The 25492-nt window shown below is 45.6% G+C and overlaps 2 protein-coding genes across 3 annotated transcripts in view; one reads left to right on the top strand and one right to left on the bottom strand.

Moving 5' to 3' along the window:
• Positions 1-16873, top strand: part of LOC110522050 (serine/threonine-protein kinase WNK1) — a 51916-nt gene extending 35043 nt beyond the window's left edge. The window contains exons 6-25 of one of the 2 annotated variants that reach the window (XM_036976806.2): positions 1598-1686; positions 1888-2107; positions 2324-2425; positions 2535-2868; positions 2991-3160; positions 3319-3369; positions 6842-6916; positions 7789-7868; positions 8043-8202; positions 9389-9505; positions 9703-9831; positions 9909-9960; positions 10054-10185; positions 10429-11387; positions 11550-11600; positions 12017-12636; positions 12823-13016; positions 13233-13382; positions 13560-13768; positions 13950-16873. In XM_036976806.2, the coding sequence (XP_036832701.2) occupies positions 1598-1686; positions 1888-2107; positions 2324-2425; positions 2535-2868; positions 2991-3160; positions 3319-3369; positions 6842-6916; positions 7789-7868; positions 8043-8202; positions 9389-9505; positions 9703-9831; positions 9909-9960; positions 10054-10185; positions 10429-11387; positions 11550-11600; positions 12017-12636; positions 12823-13016; positions 13233-13382; positions 13560-13768; positions 13950-14306 (4251 nt within the window). In that variant the 3' untranslated portion in view covers positions 14307-16873. Of the gene's footprint in view, positions 1-1597; positions 1687-1887; positions 2108-2323; positions 2426-2534; positions 2869-2990; positions 3161-3318; positions 3370-6838; positions 6917-7788; positions 7869-8042; positions 8203-9388; positions 9506-9702; positions 9832-9908; positions 9961-10053; positions 10186-10428; positions 11388-11549; positions 11601-12016; positions 12637-12822; positions 13017-13232; positions 13383-13559; positions 13769-13949 lie in introns of both variants that reach the window. The other variant, XM_036976802.2, reaches the window with a different exon arrangement.
• Positions 16874-16986: 113 nt separating this feature from the next.
• On the bottom strand, positions 16987-24440 carry rad52 (RAD52 homolog, DNA repair protein). The gene is made up of 11 exons (XM_021600229.3): positions 24330-24440; positions 23077-23173; positions 22370-22471; positions 22117-22210; positions 21886-21953; positions 19275-19393; positions 19091-19166; positions 18730-19016; positions 18367-18569; positions 17466-17735; positions 16987-17226 (listed from the first exon to the last, which is right to left on the bottom strand). Exons 2-11 carry the CDS (start codon positions 23134-23136, stop codon positions 17165-17167), a joined length of 1341 nt encoding a protein of 446 aa, XP_021455904.2. The 5' UTR covers positions 23137-23173; positions 24330-24440; the 3' UTR covers positions 16987-17164.
• Positions 24441-25492: the final 1052 nt, after the last annotated feature.

Raw genomic sequence — 25492 nt, 5'->3', positions numbered from 1 at the left:
TACTTATCACAGAATTGTGCAAACTTATGACTGTCTATCAGAACTGTCTTAATGTGACTGTGATTACAGCTCTTATCCAGCCCTCCATACCTCTGTAGTGCCAGGCAGTCTCCTGCTGTCTCTATAGAGCTAATCTCTGTTACCCAGAAGTAAATCCTCTTGAAATATGGTCAGTTTCCTTATTTACATTCCTCTCCCTCCCTCCCAGTAACAGCCCTAGCCACTAATCTTCAAAGGGTGGGAGTGTCACCATAACTCCTAAATGTACATGTAGAATTTAGATCAGTGGCCCTCAAAACAGGTCCAGGGTTCAGTGGGTACTGTAGCTACTGAACCTTGCTCTGAGATGAGAGCACTGTAACCGGTGACTCTATTCCCCCTCAACAATGTTGTTTTCCCACAAAAACATTTGGGACATTCAAGTACATCACATTCAATTACATGGGTTTTAACACAAAGCATGCACTGCTGCCCAGTAAAGGGTTATACTCTGTTCTAATACAGTGCTGCTAGGAGGTGACAGGGCAACGCCACAGAACGTTCAGATATAAATATATTATGTAGACAGACATACTTCTGGCATGTAGAATATGGAATCATTTCAGCTTTGTACACATCATTTCTATCTGCAACCTTGTGCCCTCCAGAACGCAACCCTGAGTAGACCAGGGCCCGGTTCCTCAAAAGCATCTTAAGGCTGCTTTCATCGTTAGAACCTTTTGTAGGTGCATCGCTAAATCTCCGAACGGTTTCCTTAAACCATTGTTACTAAACCTCTTGAAAATGTTTATTTAACAACTGCCTCAGAGCAGCTAAGTACGTCGTTAGATGCAGTTTTCCACTTTCGCGGCATTTTATACACAGAAGATCTCCGCTAAACACCAAATCTATGTTTATCGGTCTTTCTGTGACCGCCAATAGCTTCAGAACAAGTGTGACTACAAATACAAAGTTGCTGATTTCTTTGCATAACAAGTGAATGATATAAATAAACTTCAAATGAAAACCGAGAACTGTATCAAAAGATAAATACAGTATCGGCTACATAGACCTATATATATCTGAATGATATTAGAATTTCATGTTAATTCAATGAAGTTATATTTAGATATTTGTGAGCTTTTTAGCTATTGGACTCAATATATTTCATGATGTGTACCATGTGCGCGATGATGTACCAAATCTTGATTTAGTGCATTATTATAGTTAAGCGTTAGAATAAGGCGCATCAATATTTGTAACCTTGGATAATAATATCGCTCTTGGAGCTGATCCGTCATCAGTATTGTGGAATAATTCTAATGTTAAGATTAGATTGGAAAGGGAGAACGCTGATCCGAGAGCAGTGCTGCCTTTCTTTCGATCCAATCCATATCAACACAGGCCTCAACGACGCACTTTTCTCTGTGTGGTGTTTTGGAAAACCATATTACATCTTCTGATGGAAAGATGCATCATAAAACACTTGTAAGCGTAAGTTCCATCGCTATTGGGAAACCAGGCCCAGGAAGTTAGAATCACGGAAGAATAATCTTTCTATGTTGACAATGTGTGGGTTGTTGACTGGGAGTTGTGTGTGTGTGTGTGTGTCCTATAGGGGGTGAAGCCGGCCAGCTTCGACAAGGTGGCCATCCCTGAGGTGAAGGAGATCATCGAGGGATGCATCAGACAGAACAAGGACGAGAGGTCAGCTCACACTCACATTCTGTTCATTTAGCAGACACTCTTACCCAGTGTGATTTCTGCGAAGTCCAGCTATAGAGTCACGGATGCAGGGAGAGTATTCCTACTCATGCACCCAGGACCTTCTCAAAATGAGAAGACTTTAAAAGGGTTTTGTTGTGTCAAAAATATCTCTATTGATTTTACTCTTCCCGTCTCTCCTAGGTACTCAATAAAGGACCTGCTGAACCATGCCTTCTTCCAGGAGGAGACCGGGGTGCGTGTGGAGCTGGCTGAGGAAGATGATGGGGAGATGGAGGCCATCAAGCTGTGGCTGAGGATAGAGGACGTCAAGAAACTGAAGGGGAAGTACAAGGAAAACGAGGCCATCGAGTTCTCCTTCGACCTCAGCAAGGACGTCCCCGAGGACGTGGCCCAGGAGATGGTGGGTGACGACACAATGTCCACTTCAGAGAGATATTGACTGCACCCCTAACGGCACCATATTATCTATATAGTGCATTACTTTTGACCAGGGCCAATAGCGAATAGGGTGCCACTTGGGAGTCTATTCTTACTGATTATTTAGGAATCTTTCAAGTCCTAACACTTCCCTGGTCCCCTGTTCTGTTCTCTCTCTCTGTGTGTGTCTCTGTCTCAGGTGGAGTCTGGCTACGTGTGTGAAGGGGACCATAAGACCATGGCCAAGGCCATAAAGGACAGGGTTTCCCTCATCAGCAGGAAGAGGGAGCAGAGGCAACAGGTCTGTACCAGCTCAATGGAATCTTAGTTCTGAATCCTGAATGTAAAGTTTTATAATATTGCAATCAAATGAATTAAACTGAGGTGAACTTGATGTTATGATATTGAAGGTGAGAGAGGAGCAGGAGAAGAGGAGGCTGGAGGAGGAGCAGGGTCAACGACAACAAGAACTAATTCTACAGCAGCAGCCCGGCACAGAGGCCTCCCAGCCAGGCCAACAGGCTGCCCCCTACACCCAGCCACAGCCCACCCAGCAGCTACCACAGCCCAACCTGCAGACGACAACCGACATCCCCCCTCAGACGGCACAGCTGGGGCCCCAGGGAGTTCCCTACATACCCCAGTCTACAGGGCAGCTCCCAGTCCCAGTATCATCCCAAGTTCCAACCCAGCCAGAGTCAGAGGCGCCAGAGGTGGACCAGTACCCGCAGCAGACTGAGACAGGTCTGTACGTTCTGCCTGGCACCTTTTTTTTTGTTGTGCTCTGTAGTATTGACCTAGTCTTAATCTAGTGTTTTTATGAACTATCAATTAATAAACCTATTCTTTAACCCTCCCTCTTTCAGCCAATCAAATAACAGATAGTTCCTCCATCCTTCCCGAGACGCACCTGGTTCAGCCGGTGGTGTCATACAGCACTCTGCCCTGTCAGCAGCCTCAGCCAGAGGCCCCATACCCACAGGCCACGCCCCCTGTCCAAACCGACCAATCGCAGCAGCAGCCGCAGCAGACCATGGTGAGTGTCATTATCGTGGCACGCAATGTATTTAATATATTCTTACAGTAACAGTACCCAACTCTTGTCTCTGTGTGTACAGTATAATAGAAACTACATCTGACTTTCTCTCTCCCTCCTTCTATCCTCTCTCCTCCTCTCTCTGTCCTGTTTGTCAGGTGGTTCCTGCTGCCCAGACTGCCACTGTTGTCCCTGGGGCTCCACAACAGGTACACGTCTCCATCACAATAACATCACAGCACACCACTGCTGTTCCTCAACTGATCATAGATGGAAACACCATGATGAGAGGTTCTTGTGGGCTGTTACCAAAAGACCAATGTAGACATGTTTTTGAAAACAATGGTGGACCCTCTCTCCCTCTTTCTTTCGGTTTCTTTATGCGTTCCTTTCCATTGTCTCTCTTTTTCTTTCTTCAGATGCCCTCTTCTTATATTTTCCTCTCTATCAGCCCTATTTCTCTTGGTCTCTGTTCCTTCCTTCTGCTCGCCTCCCTCTGTTTTTCTCGTTTTTTCCACCTTTCCCTCTCTTCCCCTTTGTTGTATTCAGTTTGTTATTGTAGTATGGAGGTTACTGCCACCCATCGCTTCCCCCTCAGCTATATAAAAACCGTCCCTTGTAAACGCACACCTCTTCATACCCACAGCCTCCCTCTAAATTTGCAGTGCATTCGGAAAGTATTCAGGACCCTCGACTTTTTCCACATTTTGTTACGTTACAGCCTTCTTTTAAATTGATTAAATTATTTTTCCCTCTATCAACACACAATAACCCATAATGACAAAGCGGGGGAAAAAAGACAAAAAAAAGGTTAGTAATTTGAGAATGTATTAAAAATAAAAAGCTGAAATAACTAAATTATTTAAGCATTCAGACCCTTTGCTATGAGACTCGAAATTTAGCTCCGGGGCATCCTGTTTCCATTGATCATTCTTGATGTTTCTACAACTTGATTGGAGTCCACCTGTGGTAAATTCAATTGATTGGACATGATTTGGAAAGTCACACACCTGTCTATATAAGGTCTCACAGTTGACAGTGCACGTCAGAGCAAAAACCAAGCCATGAGGTCGAAGGAATTGTCCATAGAGATCCGAGATAGGATTGTGTCGAGGCACAGATCTGGAGAAGGGTACCAAAACATTTATGAAGCATTGAAGATCCCCAAGAGCACAGTGGCCTCCATCATTCTTAAATGGAAGAAATTTAGAACCACCAAGACTGTTCCTAGAGCTGGCCACCCGGCCAAACTGAGCAATCGGGGGAGAAGGGCCTTTGTCAGGGGAGGGAACCAAGAGCCCGATGGTCACTTTAACAGGGCCCCAGACTTCCTCTGTGGAGATGGGAGAATCTTCCAGAATGATAACCATCTCTGCAGCACTCCACCAATCAAGCCTTTATGGTAGAGTGACCAGACAGAAGCCACTCCTCAGTAAAAGGCACATGACAGCCCGCTTGGAGCTTGCCGAAAGGCGCGTAAAGGACTCAGGCCATGAGAAACAAGATTCTCTGGTCTGATGAAACCAAGATTGAACTCTTTGGCCTGAATGCCAAGCTTCATGTCTGGAGGAAACCAGGCAACATCCCTCAGGAAAAACATCAGGGACAGACTGATTGGACTGCTGAGGACTGGGGTAAAATCATTTTCTCTGATGAATCCCCTTTCTGATTGTTTGGGGCATCCGGAAAAAATATTTTCCGGAGAAGACAAGGTGAACCCTACCATCAGTCCTGTGTCATGCCAACAGTAAAGCATCCCGAGACCATTCATATGTGGGGTTGCTTCTCAGCCAAGGGAGTGGGCTCACTCACGATTTTGCCTAAGAACACAGCCATGAATAAAGAATGGTACCAATACATCCTCCAAGAGCAACTTCTCCCAACCATGCAGGAACAGTTTGGTGACGAACAATGCCTTTTCCAGCATGATGGAGCAGCTTGCCATAAGGCAAAAGTGATAACTAAAGTGGCTTGGAGAACAAAACATTGATATTTTGGGTCTATGGCCAGGAAACTCCCCAGACCTTAATCCCATTGAGAACTTGTGGTCAAAAACCTACAAATTCTGACAAACTCCAATAATGGATTATGCAAGAATGGGCTGCCATCAGTCAAGATGTGGCCCAGAAGTTAATTGACAGCATGCCAGGGCAGATTGCAGAGGTCTTGAAAAGAAGGGTCACCACTGCAAATATTGACTCTTTGCGTCAACTTCATGTAATTGTCAATAAAGGCCTTTGACGCTTATGAAATGCTTGTAATTATACTTCAGTATTCCATAGTAACATCTGACAAAAATATCTAAAGACACTGAGGCAGCAGACTTTGTGAAAATTAATATTTGTGTTATTCTCAAAACATTTGGCCATGACTGTATATGTATGTGAATGTGTATATGTGTGTATATATGTTTTATATATATCTATATTATATATGTGCGTGTGTATGTGTGTATATATATATATATGTGTGTGTGTGTGTGTGTATGTATATATATATATATATATATATATATATATATATATATATATATATATATATATATATATATATACACAATGTTTTTGCTTTGTCATTATGGGGTATTGTGTGTAGATTGATGAGGGGGAAAAAAACTATTTCATCCATTTTAGAATAAGGCTGTAACCTAACAGAATGTGGAAGAAGTCAAGGGGTCTGAATACACTGTATTTCCACCAACCTTTTAATTTGTTTGGCTTTGTTTTGAAAGGCTTTAGGGTTAACTTGATGGTTAAACTAATGCATTCTGGGACATTTAATATAATACCTTTCTCAAAATACTGAATTTCAGAATAAGGCTGTAACATAGCAAAATGTGGACAAAGTTAGGGGGTCTGAATGCTTGCCGAATGCACTGTAAATGTTTGATATCAGATACTGTATTTTATAATGGCTTTCTGCCAGAAGTCAACGAGCTCTTGATGAATTTTCCGTACAGTTGCCATTTTCTCCAGGTGCTTCCTATTAGCATGTATTTTGTCCATTGGTTATTTTCCCTTCTGTTTCGTATACACATGCTTCTCATACTTCAGAAAGGAATGTATCACAACTTTGTTCATTTGCTAAATGTATCTTGTTCCCTTTCGCTTGTTAATTTCCACACTCACCAAAAATACAACTTTATGAGCTGTATTTGTCTTTCTTTGCAATTAGTTTGTTAATTGTTCGCTTGTTTGTGCTAATTTTGTTAATAGAGGCCCAATGGCCTTTTCTTGCGTTTTAGCGCCCCCTTGTGTGCTATGCCGGTAATACTGTAAATCACAGGATGAGAGAAGGACGGTATGACGATATGAAAATCTGGATACCCCCCAAGCCTATTGTATGGTATCCTTCATGGCTTTTTGACTAGAGTAGGGAGTGTGTGTGTGTGGTATAATCCATGCTGTAAGACCTGTACTGAAGCTATATGAGACTGATTTATAGTGTTGCTATGTGATGCAGTAGGTACATTCCTGGGGGAGTTGGATTGTGGATGAGAGCCCGTGTAAAGCTATGAGGCGGTTGGGCCTCTGGGGGAGGAATAGTGGGTTTGTTTGAGGAGCAGTGTGTTGGTGAATAGATAATGAAGAGATTGTCTTGGCTGCAGATATGGCTGTTTGATTTGTCTCTGTCTCTTCCACCCCCTCATCTCATCCCATCCTTCCCGTGCACCTCCAGCAGCCACAGCCAGTGGGCAGCACTGCACCTCAGAGCACAACACTACCACCGCTCCAGCCTGGTGCCCAGCAAATACAGGTGAGACATACACACTGACACACTAGTTCACAACAACCCCAGCTTACGCTCTTACTAACGCTAAAACAGTCCCAAACAAGGACACAGCATGTATTCCATCTATTTGTATCAGGCTAGTACAGTCCTGTCATTCCTTCTCTTTTCTATTCTTTCCCTCTTTGTTTCTATTTTTATGACTAACACAGGGTTTCACTCGGTCCTGGGGAACCCAATGGGTGCACGTTTTGGTTTTTGCCCTAGCATTACACATCAGTGATCAACTGATCATCAAGCTTTGATCATTTGAATCGGCTGTGTAGTGTCACGGCAAAAACCAAAACGTGCACCCATTGGGGTTCCGAGGACCGAGTTTGGGAAACACTGGACTCAAAGCTCCGTGGCTCTACTCTTTCTTTCATACATTCCTCTTGCATGCTGCTGCTTCTTCCTGCATGGCTGTCAGTCATGGGCCAATGAACCGAGCCCTCCTATCCTATCTCCTCCAATCAACGCAGAGCACCTCTACTTCCTCTATCAGGCTGCAAACCTCTCTATGCCGCAGGTACACACAGACTAGGGGTAACGTGTGAGTGAGATGAGTGTTGGTTGTTAGGCTGGCATGTGATAGTATTGTAAGGAGCCTACAAACACACATACAAAACATGTCCTACGAGAAGTACCTTCAGTGTGTGTGTCCTCAAAACCGTGTGTGTGTGCTCAGAGCATTTCCAATTACTCAGTCAGATCACACACCCTTGCGGTCAGATCACACACCCTTGCGGTCAGATCACACACCCTTGCGGTCAGATCACACACCCTTGCTTTCATGCTTGACATGACATGGTTGTAAAGCTCCTTTTAATGAACAGTGTGTGTGTGTGACGATGTTTCAGGCCTCTGTGAGTGTATCCCAGCCGGCGTCAGCAGAGAAGGCAGCAGGCCAGACAGTGCTGGTGCCTCAGTCTGTGGAGAAGTAAGGCATCACATCAGCTTTATACCTAGCTCACACCAGAAAGCATTTTCTGCTACTCAATATGTTCTATTGAAAATACATCTATATACTGTATGATACAGCCCTTTGTTCCTTGTGATGTCTCTCTCTCTTTCTCTCTCTCTCTTTCTTTCTTTCTTTCTTTCCTCCCCCCAGTTGCCTTTCGAACGTGTCGTCAGGTTTGAGTGACGGCTTTGAGGGGACATCAGATGGTAGACACGAAGGGCGCTCCATGATCAAGCGGCACCAGCAGAACTCTGTACGCAGCCACTCTTGCCACGAGAAGACCGCCAAGGCCAAGCTCATCGTCCTCAATGTAAGAGTCACATGGTCAGACTTTCAACTCAATGTCTGTCTGTCTTCATCTATGTGGAGCGCTCTGTCCCTGGCTCACACACAAGTCACACACAGACCCCACATAGCCACCTTCTATCTCCTCAAGCCAAAATTCCAGTCATTTTCAACATACCCAGGTTTTCCAGAAATACTTGTTGGAGGATTTTAGATTTCCTGCTTATTCCCTTCGGATTCCGGACAATCTTCTAACCAGCATTTCAGAAAAAGTTACAGGAATTTTGCAGCCCTATTGGCCTCTTTTTTTATTTATTTTATTTCACCTTTATTTAACCAGGTAGGCTAGTTGAGAACAAGTTCTCATTTACAACTGCGACCTGGCCAAGATAAAGCATAGCAGTGTGAACAGACAGCACAGAGTTACACATGGAGTAAACAATTAACAAGTCAATAACACAGTAGAAAAAAAAGAGAGTCTATATACATTGTGTGCAAAAGGCATGAGGAGGTAGGCGAATAATTAAAATTTTGCAGATTAACACTGGAGTGATAAATGATCAGATGTACATGTAGAGATATTGGTGTGCAAAAGAGCAGAAAAGTAAATAAATAAAAACAGTATGGGGATGAGGTAGGTAAAAATGGGTGGGCTATTTACCGATAGACTATGTACAGCTGCAGCGATCGGTTAGCTGCTCAGATAGCAGATGTTTGAAGTTGGTGAGGGAGATAAAAGTCTCCAACTTCAGCGATTTTTGCAATTCGTTCCAGTCACAGGCAGCAGAGAACTGGAACGAAAGGCGGCCAAATGAGGTGGTGGCTTTAGGGATGATCAGTGAGATACACCTGCTGGAGCGCGTGCTACGGGTGGGTGTTGCTATCGTGACCAGTGAACTGAGATAAGGCGGAGCTTTGCCTAGCATGGACTTGTAGATGACCTGGAGCCAGTGGGTCTGGCGGCGAATATGTAGCGAGGGCCAGCCAACTAGAGCATACAGGTCGCAGTGGTGGGTGGTATAAGAGGCTTTAGTGACAAAACGGATGGCACTGTGATAAACTGCATCCAGTTTGCTGAGTAGAGTGTTGGAAGCAATTTTGTAGATGACATCGCCAAAGTTGAGGATCGGTAGAATAGTCAGTTTTCTCTGTGTCTACAGACGTCTGATCGTATTTCAGCTGGTGTCCTCTCTCTGTGTGTCTGTTTTCAGATCTCCAACATGGGAGACCGGGTGGCAGAGTGCCAGCTGGAGACCCACAACAGGAAGATGGTCACCTTTAAGTTCGACCTGGATGGAGATAACCCTGAAGAGATCGCACGGATCATGGTAATGATGACAAGAAACTAAAAAGCACTGATCTGAGTTGTATTGATCTCTTCCCCCAAGTCTCTGTAATGTCAAGAGTAAAGAAATGAGATGTATTTGTTTTGTAGCTCCACGGGTCTCTTTCCACAGGTGGAAATGTGGATTTGATAGGCATGAGTTGTTCTATTATTGTAGTTAAATGTATATCCTTCTCTCAGGTCCTGAGTAAGTTTATCCTGGAGAGCGAACGCAAGTCGTTCATCGAACAGGTCCGGGAGGTCATCGAAATGCCGGGCGATAAAGGAGAGGGCATGAAGGAAGGCTGCGCTCAACCGCCCTTCACTCAGGTAACGTACTACACTACTCACCCACAAACTCCTAGGCAGCCTTTAGTTGACATGGTGTTGTCCTTCTCTCTCCACAGATTGTGGTAGATGACCCCTTACAGCAGCGTGACAAGCCCACTCCTCTGTCTGGTAAACATGCACCTACACATTTACTATCTCTACTGAATTATGATTGTCTGGGCTCCACCTCTTCACCCCTCACCTCTCACCCCTGTTGCCTAGGCATTGCAGCTCAGGTGGTCCACTCTGCAGGCCGGAGGTTCATCGTTAGCCCTGTCCCAGAGTCCCGTTTGAGAGAGCAGTTTTTCGGCCCTCCCTCGGCTAACACCTCGTATGGGGACGAGCCCCATCCAGGTGAGAATGACTGGAATCTCTGGGCCATAGAGTGCAACCAGAACTCACATATAGAATGTTAGAACTCTGTGTTCCAAACATGTGCCCCACTTCCAACCTTGGCATGTTTGAGAACTCTAAAACATGTTGCTTGATGCATTTACCAACATTAGTGTGTTTGACGTCATGATGATAAATGACTTGTTGTAAGAGCCCAGGTTATGTAAGTGACTCCTCTCTCTGTGTACCTCCCCGCTGCCCCAGTGAGTCTGGGCCTGTCCCTGTCTGCCCCCTCAAGCCGCCTCCAGCAGGCCTTCACTGAGATGAGGGAGACGCATGGGGAGAGACGAGCCACCAGCACAGTCCCCTCCTCCCAGGCTGGTCTGCACCCGACCACCACCCTGCCTCATGCCTCTGTCATCCCCTCTGGGTCCTCCTCTCTTCCCCCCTCCACATGCCAAGTTGCAACCGGGAGGGGGTCTCCAACCCAAGTTTCAGCCCCTGCACCTGCTACCAGTGAGCTAATCCCACACCCCCAGCCTGGCTGCCAAGCTGCCCCCTCTCAACCTGCTCCTGCCCAAATCACATTCCCCCCTTCAGCTGCTCTCCAGCCCCCCCAGGCCACCTCGTCCTCTTTCCCCCCAGCCTCTGCCGATCAGATGGGCAGCAGCTCTGCCCCCGTCTCTGGCGCTCCACCCAGTAACTCTGGGACTGTGACCAGCTCAGAGCAGCACCCGGTTCCTGTTCCTATCCTGTCCTCTCAGCCTATCCCTGTGTCCATTCCTGTCACTCAGCCCACCTCCTCCCAGTCTCAGCCTGTCCCTACCTTTGTCCCTGTGGCACAGCCTGCAATGGCCCCCACCCATCTTCCACCCTCTACCCTGCCCTCCCAACCGTCCCAGCTGCAGCCAGGGGACCCAGATGGGGGAGAGTCCCAGTCCAAGGCCCCTGGTATAGATGACATCCATGCCCTGGAAAAGAAGCTGCGCTCCCTCTTTAAGGACTCCACCTCCGCTGACACTGGCAACCCTGAGACCACCTCTTCCTCCACAGAGACCATCTCCCCTCCCCATCTGGCAGCCCTGGTGCCCTCCTACAACCTGTCCCTCACTTCAGGGGAACAGGGAGCCCCGGGCCCCTCCCCCAACCCAGGACAGGGCCTCACACCAGTGGAACATGCACAGATCCATCCAGAAAAGCATGGCCAAGCCATCAGAGCGCAGGTACAGTAGAGGGAACTCTGATTGTCCAGTGACTGATAAGATATAGTATTTGTACTAAATGCTTTTTTCAGTTGTAACTTGAGAGATTTTCTCCTACCTTGATAATAATGATTACATCTTTGTGTGTGTGTGTGTCGTATGTATCCTGGTGTCTCCGAGCAGGCAGGCACCCCTACCTCTGAGCAATTGCCTCCATTCCCAGTACCAAACCAGGTTAGTCCTCTTTTCAGAACTTGTCCCCTTCAGAAGTTTTAAGTTATGTACTGTAATGTTGAGTTTTGTAGATGTGTGGAATAGGTGAATGTTGGGTCATCTTTGAGTGGTGTGTCTAGAGTTTTTATTTACATTTTTTAAAAATAAACAAATGTAATTTCACCTTTATTTCACCAGGTAGGCCAGTTGAGAACAAGTTCTATTTTACAACTGCAACCTGGCCAAGATAAAGCAAAGCAGTTCGACACATACAACGACACAGAGTTAGACATTACACACAGAGTTGTGCTTGTTCTGTTGCGTTATCTTACCTATATTAGTTACGTTAGTTATTTTGAATGTTTTCTGAGTGAGTTGTGTTGGTATGTTTGTTGCTGACATGTCTCGTGTGTGTGCGTGTGTGTGTGTGTGTCCAGTCCCAGCAGCCTCTTGGTAGTCTGGACGGCCAGCTGAGGAGAGCTGTGAGCCCTGAGACCATTCCAGGGAGCAGTAGAGCAGCAACGCCCTCCACAGGGGTTGTCAAACTGGGACGCTTCCAGGTCTCAGAAGCTGGCGCCGGTAGCACTCCTGACCCCTCTACCATCGCCTCCTCTTCCTCCCTCACACCCTCTTCGTCCTCCTCTTCTTCCTCGTCTTCCTCCTTTTCCAGCCCAGAGAACACCCTCCACCGCTCCTCCTCCCTCTCCAAAGGAGTCTGGAGTGGAGACTCCGTAGATGGGCTCACTTCTCACTTCCAGACGCAGCCTGCCACCATCGGACGCTTTCAGGTGACTGCCAGTGTCACACCCAGCCCCAACTCTGTCTCCAAAGTGGGCCGTTTTTCAGTGACGCCAGCTGCAGCCAATACCATGGCTCCTTCGGGATCTAGCTCCTCCCATCAGAACGGCCCTTCCTCTTCAACAACTTCTGACCCCTGTAACTCCGCCTCCGCAGGGAACAGAGGTTTGTTTAATCATTACATGACCAGCGACAACGAGGACGACTCGGGGCCAGAGGACGAGGCCTTTGAAAGGGAAGTCAGCCACCTCCGAGAGAAGTATGTTACCTTCACTCCTCCAAGATGTTTGCTGTTTTGGGCAATATTTCTCTTTTATATGATTTTAAATTTCAATGGGATCACTTACTAGTGGTGTAAGAGAGATGACTGTTGTACTGTATTTGTTACAACCCTGCCTCACTCTGCCCTCCTCCTCTCTTCCTCCACTCCTCCTTCCCTCCACAGACATATGATAGAGAGCCAGACCCTCCACTCCCGTCACAAGGAGGAAATCGATGCTCTGTTCACCAGGCTGGGTAAACCTCGTCCCTCGGCTGTCCTCTCCCCCTCTGTGGCCATGGCCGGGGGCAGACGCAGGGCTAAGACCAAGGCCAGCAAATCAGCCCGCAGCAGCACCCAGCCCGGTCCCTTGCACACAGGTAACACGAGTTGTGATTGGTCAGTCCAGCTGTCTGTATCTAGTGAGGGACTATCTGCACACTGCTGAATGGAAATTAATATACAAATGTTTGACTGCAAGCAACGAGTAATCAGTCCATATTAAAGGGTAGAGACTGCTAGCTTAGAAGGGGTAATGTGATCAGGTGTTTCTCTCCACTCCTCTCTGTGGTTGATGTTGGTGTGTGTGTGTTTAGGAGCCCAAGTCACAGGCCAGATCTCCCCAGAGTCCTCCTCTAAGCAGTCATCTCGCCCCACGGCAGGGCTCTCTGAGCCAGGCAGCCGGACCTCCCTCCAGAATCTCAAACTCTCCCCCTCCTTGCCCAGCCTCAGCACCTCCACCATGGGTAAGCAAACCCAGCGGCACTCCTATTGTCTATGCTCCTTCACTACATGTTTTAGAAAGACAAACCCACATAATATTCATCAAACCAAGAGATGATACATCTCCAGAAGAGAAGCCAAACTTGATTTGAGAAACGAGTTGGCTTCCCAGGTTGAACTCGTCTCTGTGTGTCTTCCAGGAGTGAGTGGGACCAGTTCAGACAGTGGAGCGAACACCAGCCAGTGCCAGCCGTCAGGCCCCAACATGGCCCCGGCTGTAACACAGAGTCGCAAGGGCACATTCACAGACGACCTGCACCTGCTAGTTGACAACTGGGCCCGAGACGCCATCAGCCTCTCCCACGGCAAGAAAGGACCCAAGGGGACAGCCCAGGGACCCGGACACGACGTAAGGCCTCATGACTCAGTCTAAAGACCAGCCATTTCCATAATCTGCCAATCTATGTTTTTAGCTCTATTTTACATGATGATGTTTGCTTTTTTTTGCTCTCTTAATAGTGTTTTTTTTTTATCTAACTTACTTCCCCTTATTCCTCTCCTTCTCTCCTGTCCCCTCTTCCTAACTACAGATCCCTCTACATATCCCTCCTCAAGCCAACATGGGCCGAAAGTATTCTGCCCCCGGCCACCTCTGCCCTACTACCCACCCCTCCACCAACCCCTCCATCCCCCTCTGCCCGCGTCAGGGCTCTCTGGGCACCCCTGCCCAGGTGTTCGGCTACGGCCCATCCACCTACAGCACCCCCCAGTGGGCAGGACCTACAGGTCCCTGTCAGGTGGGCCTCCTAGCCTCCACCCAGCCGCAGGCCCAGTACCAGCCCCAAGCCCCCTCCTCGGCCTCAGCCCCCCTTCAGCAGGCATTCCACGCGGGAGCCACTCAGAAACCTGTCAGCAACCCTGGAGGCCCCAACCTGAGGCCCACGTAGCCTGGACCTGGGTTCGTCAGGCTGGGCTGAGGGCAGGGAGGAAGAGCGCTATAGGACAACTACTAGCACTCTGGTGTTTTGTTCTGTTTCGCTTATTGGTGAGGTGGAAAAAAAGAAGAGGAGACTGTGGTCCTGTCAGACAAAAAAAGAGGTCTGTCTGTTGGTTGGAGGGAGATTTCAATACATACCCATAGCACACCAATCACACCTTCACCCCTACCAGGGCCCAGTCTTTTCTGCCAATGGCTGTGGAAGCGGGCTGTGACATTTAGGTTTGTCCAATGAAAGCCATTGACCCAAGAGCACAAACGGCAACGGCCAGAGACGTCTGTTGAAAGCACCATTGTGACCATTCCCTTGAAGGAGAGGATAGGGAGGGGGAACTCTTAATCACTTCTTGACTGTAACTGGCCTTAAGCTTAACTAGGACAGAATTTAGAAGATGGAGAGAAACCCCGCCAACACACACGCACCTCCTAGCCCTACTGTCATTGGCTGAGATTCGGGGGTGTTGAATGGTATGGGAAGCTGTCTTGGTGAGAAACAGATGAATTGTGGGTATCAAGTTTGTATAAAGAAAGTCGAGAGAGACACAGTATGTAGAGAAGGAAAGAAGAGGTGGAATGAGAATGAATGGAAGCCGGTAAGGTTTTACTGGATAGTGGTTACCCATATCATCGCCATACAGTAAGACGCAATAATAGCATTGTGGGGAAAGGAGTGAGTCCCTGGCCCCGTGTAACAGTGGCCTTCAACCCCTAAATGCAAGTGCACATTTTCTTTGTATAACAAATATGTCTTGTCCTAGGTTATGATTCCATGGTTATATTTGACTATCTGTCCCTCTGAGGTGTTGTGCCTGACTGAGGGTGTTACTTTCTTATTTGAGACCATAACCTGTTAGCGTGAGTTAACAGACCTGTCTGTAGATAGTTTATCATTATCTACTTCCTGTCATGTCCATGCTTTGGATTTAGCCTGACTATCCATGAGTGATTTTGGTTTACGCTTTAGAGACTGGTTAGGCTTATCAACTGTTTTGAGTGGTTTGGGGTTTTAGACTTTAGCTACCGTGTCGGTTGTCTCACCTCACCACCTGGTGTACTGTAGTCACTCTGATAAGCAAGGCTATGGCCCTCGGTACATTCCTGAGACTATCTATAGATACTACTGGTATATTATCTAGCAGTGAACGGGGCATGATGTTCACACAGACCTTAGAAATGTCAACTTTTCACAAATCTATCCAACCTTATTTCCCGTTGTCGTCATATTTCAAAATCATGACAAATTGTCTGGGGTTCCCTTTCTGTGGTTTATTTTGTGTGTGTATGTTTAAATACAAGATGCTCTCTATGGACCTGTATTCAGCCATCAGATTTTGATATTTCACTAACTTAAGTGTTGTTGAACAACATGTAGTTAAAGGAATATAACGTGCAATTGCAGGGTTATTATTGGTATTGTACTCCGTAACAGCAGAGTAGTCCTGTGCTTCTTCAGCTCTTATCATACACCACCCTGTCTTTTTTTGTTTTACTGTGTGTATATGTCTATACATGCAAGGTACATGTGTTGCATTTAAATAATGATTTCATATAATGCTCATCGCCATAGAGTACTATGTCTTGCGATTTACCCACCCCCACACAGTACACACACGGACAGCCCTGTAGTAAACTTTCAGAACTCTTTAGTGCTTCGCATCCTCACTACTGAGACATTCCACCATAATGACCGAGCCCTACTGTTCTTTCTGATGGACTAGAGTCCAGTGACTGCCGACCTGTGAGATCCATCAAACGTCCATAGACATCGGTAAATGTTTAATGTGAAAGTTAGAGATAACTAAAGATGTCTGTCAGAAGAGGCAGGTGAGTCTTATAACATAGGATTGACTCATGTAAAGCAGAGCTGTGGTCACCAAAACCAGCATTTGTGTTTGTTAGTTATTGAAAAAGGGTATGATTTGTCTAAGTGGGTCGTCTGAATGAACGTAATCAGTACAGTATTGCATAGCAGCACATGTTTTCAACAGATGAGCAAACTAAACTGCTGTCTTGTGGTTTTTCTCTCCATTGGCACCATTCTCTTGCTTCTTTGCCACCTTACGTGATGAGTGCCATTCCCCTCAATACAGTGACCTCACCCACTCCTGGTTTGAACTACTACTTTAACTTCTCTAGAGAATAATAAGTTACTGCAATGCAGAATATGCAATGTTTAATAGGGACCAAGGGGGAATGTTTTCATGCCGACGGTTGTTACTTAGTGTTTTTGATATTGGGAAAAAAAGCAGGATTTCAGTTTTCTATGAGTCCACACAAAGTGCCGATCTTGAATTGCTCAGGTGTCAATGTATCTCAATATAATATTGGCATCTGTTTCCTGAATTCTGCATGCTAACTGATTTTAGACCTTTGGCTTACCCACTAATCACCCAATTATCCTCAAGTGGTGAAAAGATTCTACTGGCACAATTCTGGCCCCTCTTTTCTCTTCTAAGGACCAGCCTACTCTATGGTTGTTTTTTCACATTGTACAAAAATAAACAAATGCAACTGAAATCATATTGCTTCATCTTTTACATGCACCAAGTAGACCTATTTCTACCAATGAGGTTGGTGTGGCCAGGAACATGATATTCAGAACAAAGGTTACAAGTAAGAGAATAGTCCAGTTTTTTGAAAGGCAAACAGAAATCCCTGATTTTATTTACAAAAACCATAAACATTTCTTTACATTTAGCAGCAAGAAGAGATGCCCATATACTCAACATATCAATTAAAATAAAATACAAATCAAAATGAAGACTTGTTGGTAAAATGGCTTTTAGGTAACAGTGAAAAGGCCTTTTCTCAAGTGTCCAGCTTGCGTTTCTTCATGTACTGTCCTTGTCTAGATGGACTGAATGCCTCACCTGTGACAAGAAAAGGCAATTAATAATCTAGAAAATGCTGTACCAATAACAAGAATGTTTCTCAAACTGGTTCAATTGAAGGTACTTTACTTTGCTAGAATAGCTGATTCAGCTAATCAAGGTGTTGATGAATCGGATGTGTTAAGGTCAAACAAAATGCAGCATGCCCAGTAGTCCCCCAGGACCAGGGTTAATAATGTCCACTGTTTTAAAGCAGCTCATTCATTACCCAGTCTCACCTGTCCTGTCAGATGTCCTAGGGTGCTGGTTGTGATACAGGGGTTGGTTTCCCCCCTGTACTTGGCCGTGTGGTGGGGGCTCGTGGGGCCTGACGGGGGGTCGTAGGGATGGTGAAGCCCCTCTCTGAGGGGTCTTACTGCGGGTCAGCATTTGGTGACTACCCCCTGGCGTACTGGGTTGTAACGAGGATGATGTTGATGAAGGTCCACCTGCTGGGGCCTCCAACTCCTGGATGCCGTCAAGAGTGAAGTCCCACAGCTCTGGGTTATCTTGGGGGGACGATGACAAGTGTTTTAACAAATATACAGTATATTGTCACACTATGCGGATTTTATAGCCCCTAGAACAACAGTAACAACTAGAAGCAGCCACAGTATTCAGGTACACATGAAACAGACGCCAGCATAGGGAGGTAGATTTACGCAAGACATTGTAGATATGTGTAATCTGAATCATTTTCAGAGTAGTTCCCATTCTTTCTACTTGAGCCCCCTGGTGGTGGTTTACGGTACTGGCAAGATACTCATCCCTGCTGCAGGGTTCTTTGTGTTCACTAGGTGTGCTGTAAGCCATGGGTGCTAAACCTACCTGGAAGGAGAGAGGTATCCCATTCCCAAAGAGCATGGCAACACTAGTACAAGACGAACAACCACAGTCATAAAGAACATGGCTAACAGACAAATGCCATACTGCATTAAAACAGAACTTGGACATTTCTTGCTAACACATTTTATGGTCCTCCACAGTGCACGACTTGGACTGACATAGGTGCCGGAAATCATTTTGGGTACCGGCACTGTTTATATTTTAGGTGCCGGTACTCAGCTCCGGTGAGCTCATGCCCAAGTCAAGCACCGGTCCTCCGAAATATAGTATTTTCTTGCTTGCTTATTGTCTTACCATGAGCTCCACTGGGTGCCTGTGCAATAGCTGTGTCTGGACCCTCTGTCTTGAGCTGGAGCAGAGGTTGTCCCTGCAGGAGCTTTTTCGCCTCCATCTCCTGGCGGAACTTCTGCTGCAGCTGCTGCTGCTTGAGCTTCCTCAGCTGCTTGGGGTCTGTGTGTGCATCAGAGAGACAGAGGTCCTCCACATCTGATAAAGACCTGAAGAAGGGAGGACGAGAGGGATAGAGAGGATAAGACAAAGAGAGAGAACAGAGGTGAGTAAGAGTTTGGGTACAGGGAGGAAATATAGAGACACACACCTGTAATAAAACCAATACACAAGAAAGGTTTGACAGTTAGTCATCTGGCTGTTGCTCACCTGACAAGATTACAGCGCTTGTTCTCACTGTCTGATGGAGCTGAGGGGGCTACTGGTCCAGAGGCAGCAGTAGGGGTGTGTGAGAGAAAGGTCCTGGCTCCCCCTCTGTCCCCGTGCTCCCCTGGGGGAGCCTGGTGGTGGTTGTGGACCCTGGGCTGCTCCAGTGGTGCCCTCCCTGACCCAGGCCCAGCACTCTCCCACCGGGCCAAGCTAGACAGCCGGGCCTTCTCCACTGACGGCTCACTGTCAGAACGCTTGGTCTGGGCTGGGTCCAGGGGGGGAGCAGGCTGGGAGAGACAGACAGTGAACACTGGAAAGGATGGATGGATGTAAATGACAGTTGACAGGAACAGTATCTAACCTGTTTAGGGATCTTGTTGATGGATATGAGGTACTCTTTATTCATGATACAGTTCCCAAGGGCGTTTCCAAAACATCTGGAAGGATGGGGGATCAAATATCAGAACTACAACAAACTCAGACACCAACACACGCACAGTAAAAAGTAGTTCATGGTACATTAAGTGTAGTGTCTCCCCCTGTACTTGAGTGCTCTCTTCAGTCCATCAGTGACCGCCTCTTTCCTGGCCTTCTCCAGTGACAGGGCCTTGGACTTTTGTCCCTCGCTCACCCCGTAGCCAACGTCCTCATGGAACGACCCGTCCTATGGGGAGAGAGACACACCAAGCACACTTAGTAATACAGTAAGTGTGTGAAATACATTATAGTAAAAAGCGTGAGTTGACACACCCAAAATTGTAGCGGTGCTAACAGAGAGTAAACGGTATTAAAAAAAACGAAAGTTGTACATATGCTACTAAAGACACAGTGTACAACACATTAACGACACCTGCTCTTTCCATGACATAGACTGACCAGGTGAATCCAGGTAAAAGCTATGATCCCTTATCGATGTCACTTGTTAAATCCACTTCAATCCGTGTAGATGAAGAGGAGACAGGTTCAAGAAGGATTTTTAAGCCTTGAGGCATGGATTGTGTGTGTGCGCACACCATTCAGAGGGTGAACGGGCAAGACAAAAGATTTAAGTGCCTTTGAAAGGGGTATGGTAGTAGGTGCCAAGCGCACCGATTTGTGTCAAGAAATGCAACGCCGAGAGGGTTTTCCACGCTCAACAGTTTCCCGTGTGTATCAAGAATGGTCCACCACCCAAAGGACAACCAGCCAACTTGACACAACTGTGGGAAGCATTGGAGTCAACATGGGCCAGCATCCCCGTGGAACACTTTCGACACCTTGTAGAGTCCATGCCCCAACAAACTTAGGCAGTTCTGATGGCAAAAGGGGTGGGGGGGTTGAAACTCAATATTAGAAGGTGTCAATGTTTTATACACTCAGTGTATGTACTACTATATACAGTGGGGCAAAAAAGTATTTAGTCAACCACCAATTGTGCAAGTTCTCCCACTTAAAAAGATGAGAGAGGCCTGTAATTTTCATCATAGGTACACTTCAACTATGACAGACAAAATGACAAAAAAAATCCAGAAAATCACATTGTAGGATTTTTTATGAATTTATTTGCAAATGATGGTGGAAAATAAGTATTTGGTCAATAACAAAAGTTTCTCAATACTTTGTTATATACCCTTTGTTGGCAATGACAGAGGTCAAACGTTTTCTGTAAGTCTTCACAAGGTTTTCACACACTGTTGCTGGTATTTTGGCCCATTCCTCCATGCAGATCTCCTCTAGAGCAGTGATGTTTTGGGGCTGTTGCTGGGCAACACAGACTTTCAAATCACTCAAAAGATTTTCTATGGGGTTGAGATCTGGAGACTGGCTAGGCCACTCCAGGACCTTGAAATGCTTCTTATGAAGCCACTCCTTCATTGCCCGGGCGGTGTGTTCGGGATCATTGATTGTGATGCTGAAAGACCCAGCCACGTTTCATCTTCAATGCCCTTGCTGATGGAAGGAGGTTTTCACTCAAAATCTCATGATACATGGCCCCATTCATTCTTTCCTTTACACGGATCAGTCGTCCTGGTCCCTTTGCAGAAAAACAGCCCCAAAGCATGATGTTTCCACCCCCCTGCTTCACAGTGGGTATGGTGTTCTTTGGATGCAACTCAGCATTCTTTGTCCTCCAAACACAAAGAGTTGAGTTTTTATCAAAAAGCTTTATTTTGGTTTCATCTGATCATATGACATTCTCCCAATCTTCTTCTGGATCATCCAAATGCTCTCTAGCAAACTTCAGACGGGCCTGGACATGTTCTGGCTTAAGCAGGGGGATACGTCTGGCACTGCAGGATTTGAGTCCCTGGCGGCATATTGTGTTACTGATGGTAGGCTTTGTTACTTTGGTCCCAGCTCTCTGCAGGTCATTCACTAGGTCCCCCGGTGTGGTTCTGGGATTTTTGCTCACCGTTCTTGTGATCATTTTGATCCCACGGGGTGAGATCTTGCGTGGAAGATCGAGGGAGATTATCAGTGGTCTTGTATGTCTTCCATTTCCTAATAATTGCTCCCACAGTTGATTTCTTCAAACCAAGCTGCTTACCTATTGCAGATTCAATCTTCCCAGCCTGGTGCAGGTCTACAATTTTGTTTCTGGTGTCCTTTGACAGCTCTTTGGTCTTGGCCATAGTGGAGTTTGGAGTGTGACTGTGAGGTTGTGGACAGGTGTTTTTTTATACTGATAACAAGTTCAAACAGGTGCCATTAATACAGGTAACGAGTGGAGGACAGAGGAGCCTCTTAAAGAAGAAGTTACAGGTCTGTGAGAGCCAGAAATCTTGCTTTTTTTGTAGGTGACCAAATACTTATTTTCCACCATAATTTGCAAATAAATTCATTAAAAATCCTACAATGTGATTTTCTGGATTTTTTGTCTTCTCATTTTGTCTGTTTAGTGTACCTATGATGAAAATTACAGGCCTCATCTTTTTAAGTGGGAGAACTTGCACAATTGGTGGCTGACTAAATACCTTTTTTGCCCCACTGTATGTACTATAGATGCTCCCAACTATTTAATGGGTAAACCTAATAACCAAATGTTGGCACCACATTGCCGAACAACACACAACTCATTGCACCCTCCCTTGAAACACACTTCCAAAACTGGGAAGAGCCAACAGTGGCACTGTAGATTTTAAATAGCAATGGTTGACTTCTCTGCCCATCACCCACCTTCAGTTGGACTTTGACAAACGCACTGACTCCAACGTAGAACTTCCCATTGATGAGGTCAACAAAGTCTGTGAGGGGACAGTCCATCGCTGTGTTGTGACTGTGCATTACACTGACACATTCATATACAGTACCCAGTGGGTCATAAATAAATAATAAAGGTTACACTGAAGACAGAAGTAAGTTTCTAAATATACTGTTTAATAGCTAGCGATGCTCCAGCTCTCCTACCGACATTCTGCTGGGAGATGGAGTGAGACCAGCCGTTGTATCCAAACATCTCATTGGCCAGGCTGATCACACGGTGCCCCTCGATGTAACACACCTGCAACAAGAACAACACTGTCTTTAGTTCCAAGCGGGCGTTTTAGTGAGTAAAGGCTGATGATGAAGTGTGTACTTATTGGTTAGTTTTCTCTTGGGTGGATTAGGATGTAATTCGAAGTTGTTTTCAACAACAAAAGAGTTTGTGACTTGGCCTTGCCTTCTGCCCCCCTCCAGCCATCCTGGAGCTGATGTATTCAGGTCCCAGCTTCTGTCGCAGTGCATTCTGGACTGCCTGGTACTCCTCTGCAGTATAGTTATACTGGAAAGATAAAGTCTTGGTTGAGGTTTGCTTGCCATTTTAAAGCAAAAAGGTCAGTGTTCTACACTGTTTTTATTCATTTGGATGGATAAAAAAGTCTAAGGTATTTTCTATAGTCTAAAGAGTCTTTCTTATCTTGCATCTTAAAAGATACACTATGCAGAAATCACTCCGCCATTTCATAGTTACTAAAATTTTAAGTTTGCCTAATTTCAGTTTGTGACAAAACAAGCATAGTACAATGATTATTTATAGTCTGCACTATCTAAACCACTGTGAAATATATTTTCCATAACCAAAAATATAGTACTTTCAGAAGTACTTTTAAAGTAAAAGCTGCTAAAACTAAACTTAATGGGAAGCATAGCAATAGCTCACAACAGATCTACAGCTTCTTAGACTTGCTTCCAATGAGAATGGCAGATCTCTATTTCTATGTGAATTTGGTAGGGTCACCCAAAAAGTGACATACTGCAGCTTTAACTGATCTGAAAACAAAGGACGGATGACACATTCCCTTGTCCAGTTCTTTCACGTCAGTGTTTACATGAAAGGATAGAGGATTTGGAGCCACTTTAGACTACTGAGATGCACCCCAAACCTACCTGCCCGAAACGCGTGTTGAATGCTTGGCTGCTCTTGTCCTCCTCTGTATCATGGTGCATATTTTCAGTCTCCAGTTTATCAATACTGTGGCAGGTGCTGCAAAAAGTGTATGACAGACAGTCAATCAAGTCCTAACCGGTTGCATGAAGGCCTGGTATGGGAATTATTCCATCCACGACTGCAAGGTCCTCCAGCGGGTGGTGAAGACGGCCCAGTACATCACTGGGACCGTGCTCTCACCCATCTAGGACATCTCCTCAAAATGGTGGCTGTAAAAGGCCCGCAGCATCATAAAGCACCCACGGCCACAAGCTGACAGTCCCTAAGCATTAAATTGTGGGGGTAGAACGGCTCATAATACCTGGAACGGAATTGCATCAAACAGGTGGAAACCATTTGTTTCATACCATTCCACTAATTATGGTCCAGCCATTGTTTTTATTTAACCTTTATTTAACTAGGCAAGACAGCTAAGAACAAATTCTTATTTACAAAGACGGGGAACAGTGGGCTAACTTGTTCAGGGTCAGAACGACAGATCTTTACCTTGTCAGCTCGGGGTTTCAGTTACTGGCCCAATGCTCTAACCACTAGGCTACCTGCAGCCCCTTAAAAGATGCACTACCACGAGCCCGTTCTTCCCAATTGTGGTGCCACCAACCTCCTGTGCTTCCTGTATTAACATTATAGCTACTTGTGGTTAAATGTGTATTCTATTCTTACTGAGCCAGTTAATTTGTACGTATTGTTATATATTTGTTTCTTACTGTTAGTGTCGAGAATGACCCTGCAAGTAAGCGTTTCGCTGGACGGTGTATGCCATGTGTATCCAGTACATACGACTAATAAAACGTATCCAGCTGTATTACTGTCCAAAAAGGCAACGTCCCGTTAGAAAATGTAAATGCTGACATAACGAAGTGCGCAGAGTTTGCAAAACTAACTCGATACTTTGACCTTAATAAGCAAGCATTTCGCTACACTCGCAATAACACCTAACCATGTTGTTTGTGTATGTGACCAATACAATTTGATTTGAATAGTTACAATGTAGCTATCGCTTTGACACAAACTGCTCATTTCTGGAACGTGTCTAGCTAGCTAACGTTAACCAGTTGGCTCGCTATAACTAATTGGCTAGCAGTTATTTTGGCATACATTGGTGTTGAAATCGATGAAAAATTAGCTAGCTATGAGGTGAAGCTGTATTATTCACAAACGTTGGAAAGTTAAGACATGTTCCGTAAATTACCTTAGAGTTTAGAGCGTGTTTAATTTATAGCTAGCTACAAAATATTGTATTTCCCGCTTGCCCCTGAGTCGAAGTTTGAGTGACGCATCTTCTTCTTCTTTAAGGTTTTATGGCAGACTACAACCTATTGGTGTATTGCCGCCACCTACTGTATGGGGTGGTAAAACAACCACCTCACTCCTGCTCAGGCGCCTGTGAGGACAGAGCATTCATCTACAAGTCTCCTTGTAATGTCTCTGCTGTAGAATCTGAGTCCCAAAAAACGCTCAGCCGCACTCACAACAATGACTATTCTTTCTGATTTCCTCTCTGTTTGCGCTGTACAGTTGATAACCAATGTAATAAATGCTACAAAGTCCAAATTCATAACATGCAACATGTCAGGATCCCTCTGTTGACAAGGAACATCATTTGGTGTCTCTACTCCTACTACCATTACTTCTTTAACGTCACTCCACTCTTCTCACCACCTCTGGACAGGACACATGACACAGCCCTTATTCTTGCCAGCTGCGTCTCCTTCACCCTAACAGGGCACTACAGAAATTCAGGTGCATGTTCACCACCACAATTGCAGCATACGATACTCCTCTCATCTACATACACTTGACACATGGCCAAATAATTTCCTTTTTTCACATTGCATGGGTTTGGTCATGACTGCTCTCACAGGGTATCTCATAAAATCCAAATACACGTGCACACACAAGACACACAAATCCACTTCATCTGCTGTAATAGCAAACTGTTCAAATGGTTATTGTATCTTCAATTTGTCTCCATGTTGCGTGTCGACAAAAAAATGTTGACAAAAAAAATGTACCCTACAAGCCGCCATTACCCGTCCGGAATTTTACCCTAGCCAAACCCCCCGCTTGGTTCATTGGTCGTACGCGAGTTAAGTGGGTTTGTACAGTATTTTTAAGGATGTTAGGATTTGTGCATTCATGTCCTAAATGAATCATCATCATCATTAATTCATATGTCATTGTTTTCAGTCACATAGATAGCTGTATATGTGAAAAATAAATAACCTCGACCTTTGTCAACATAAAAATATTTATAATGGCAGTTTCTCGACCAACCTTGTGCACTAAAGTGGCCCCCGTCATTCGTGTCATGATGATGTGACAGATGGCACAGAGGAGAGCCCTCTCTGCTGT

The sequence above is a fragment of the Oncorhynchus mykiss genome, chromosome 1 (assembly GCF_057628025.1).
Source record: "Oncorhynchus mykiss isolate SJ-2025 chromosome 1, ASM5762802v1, whole genome shotgun sequence".
Classification (NCBI taxonomy): Eukaryota; Metazoa; Chordata; class Actinopteri; order Salmoniformes; family Salmonidae; genus Oncorhynchus; species Oncorhynchus mykiss.
Note: the sequence above shows the minus strand (reverse complement) of the source record. Positions and strands in the feature narration are given on the sequence as shown.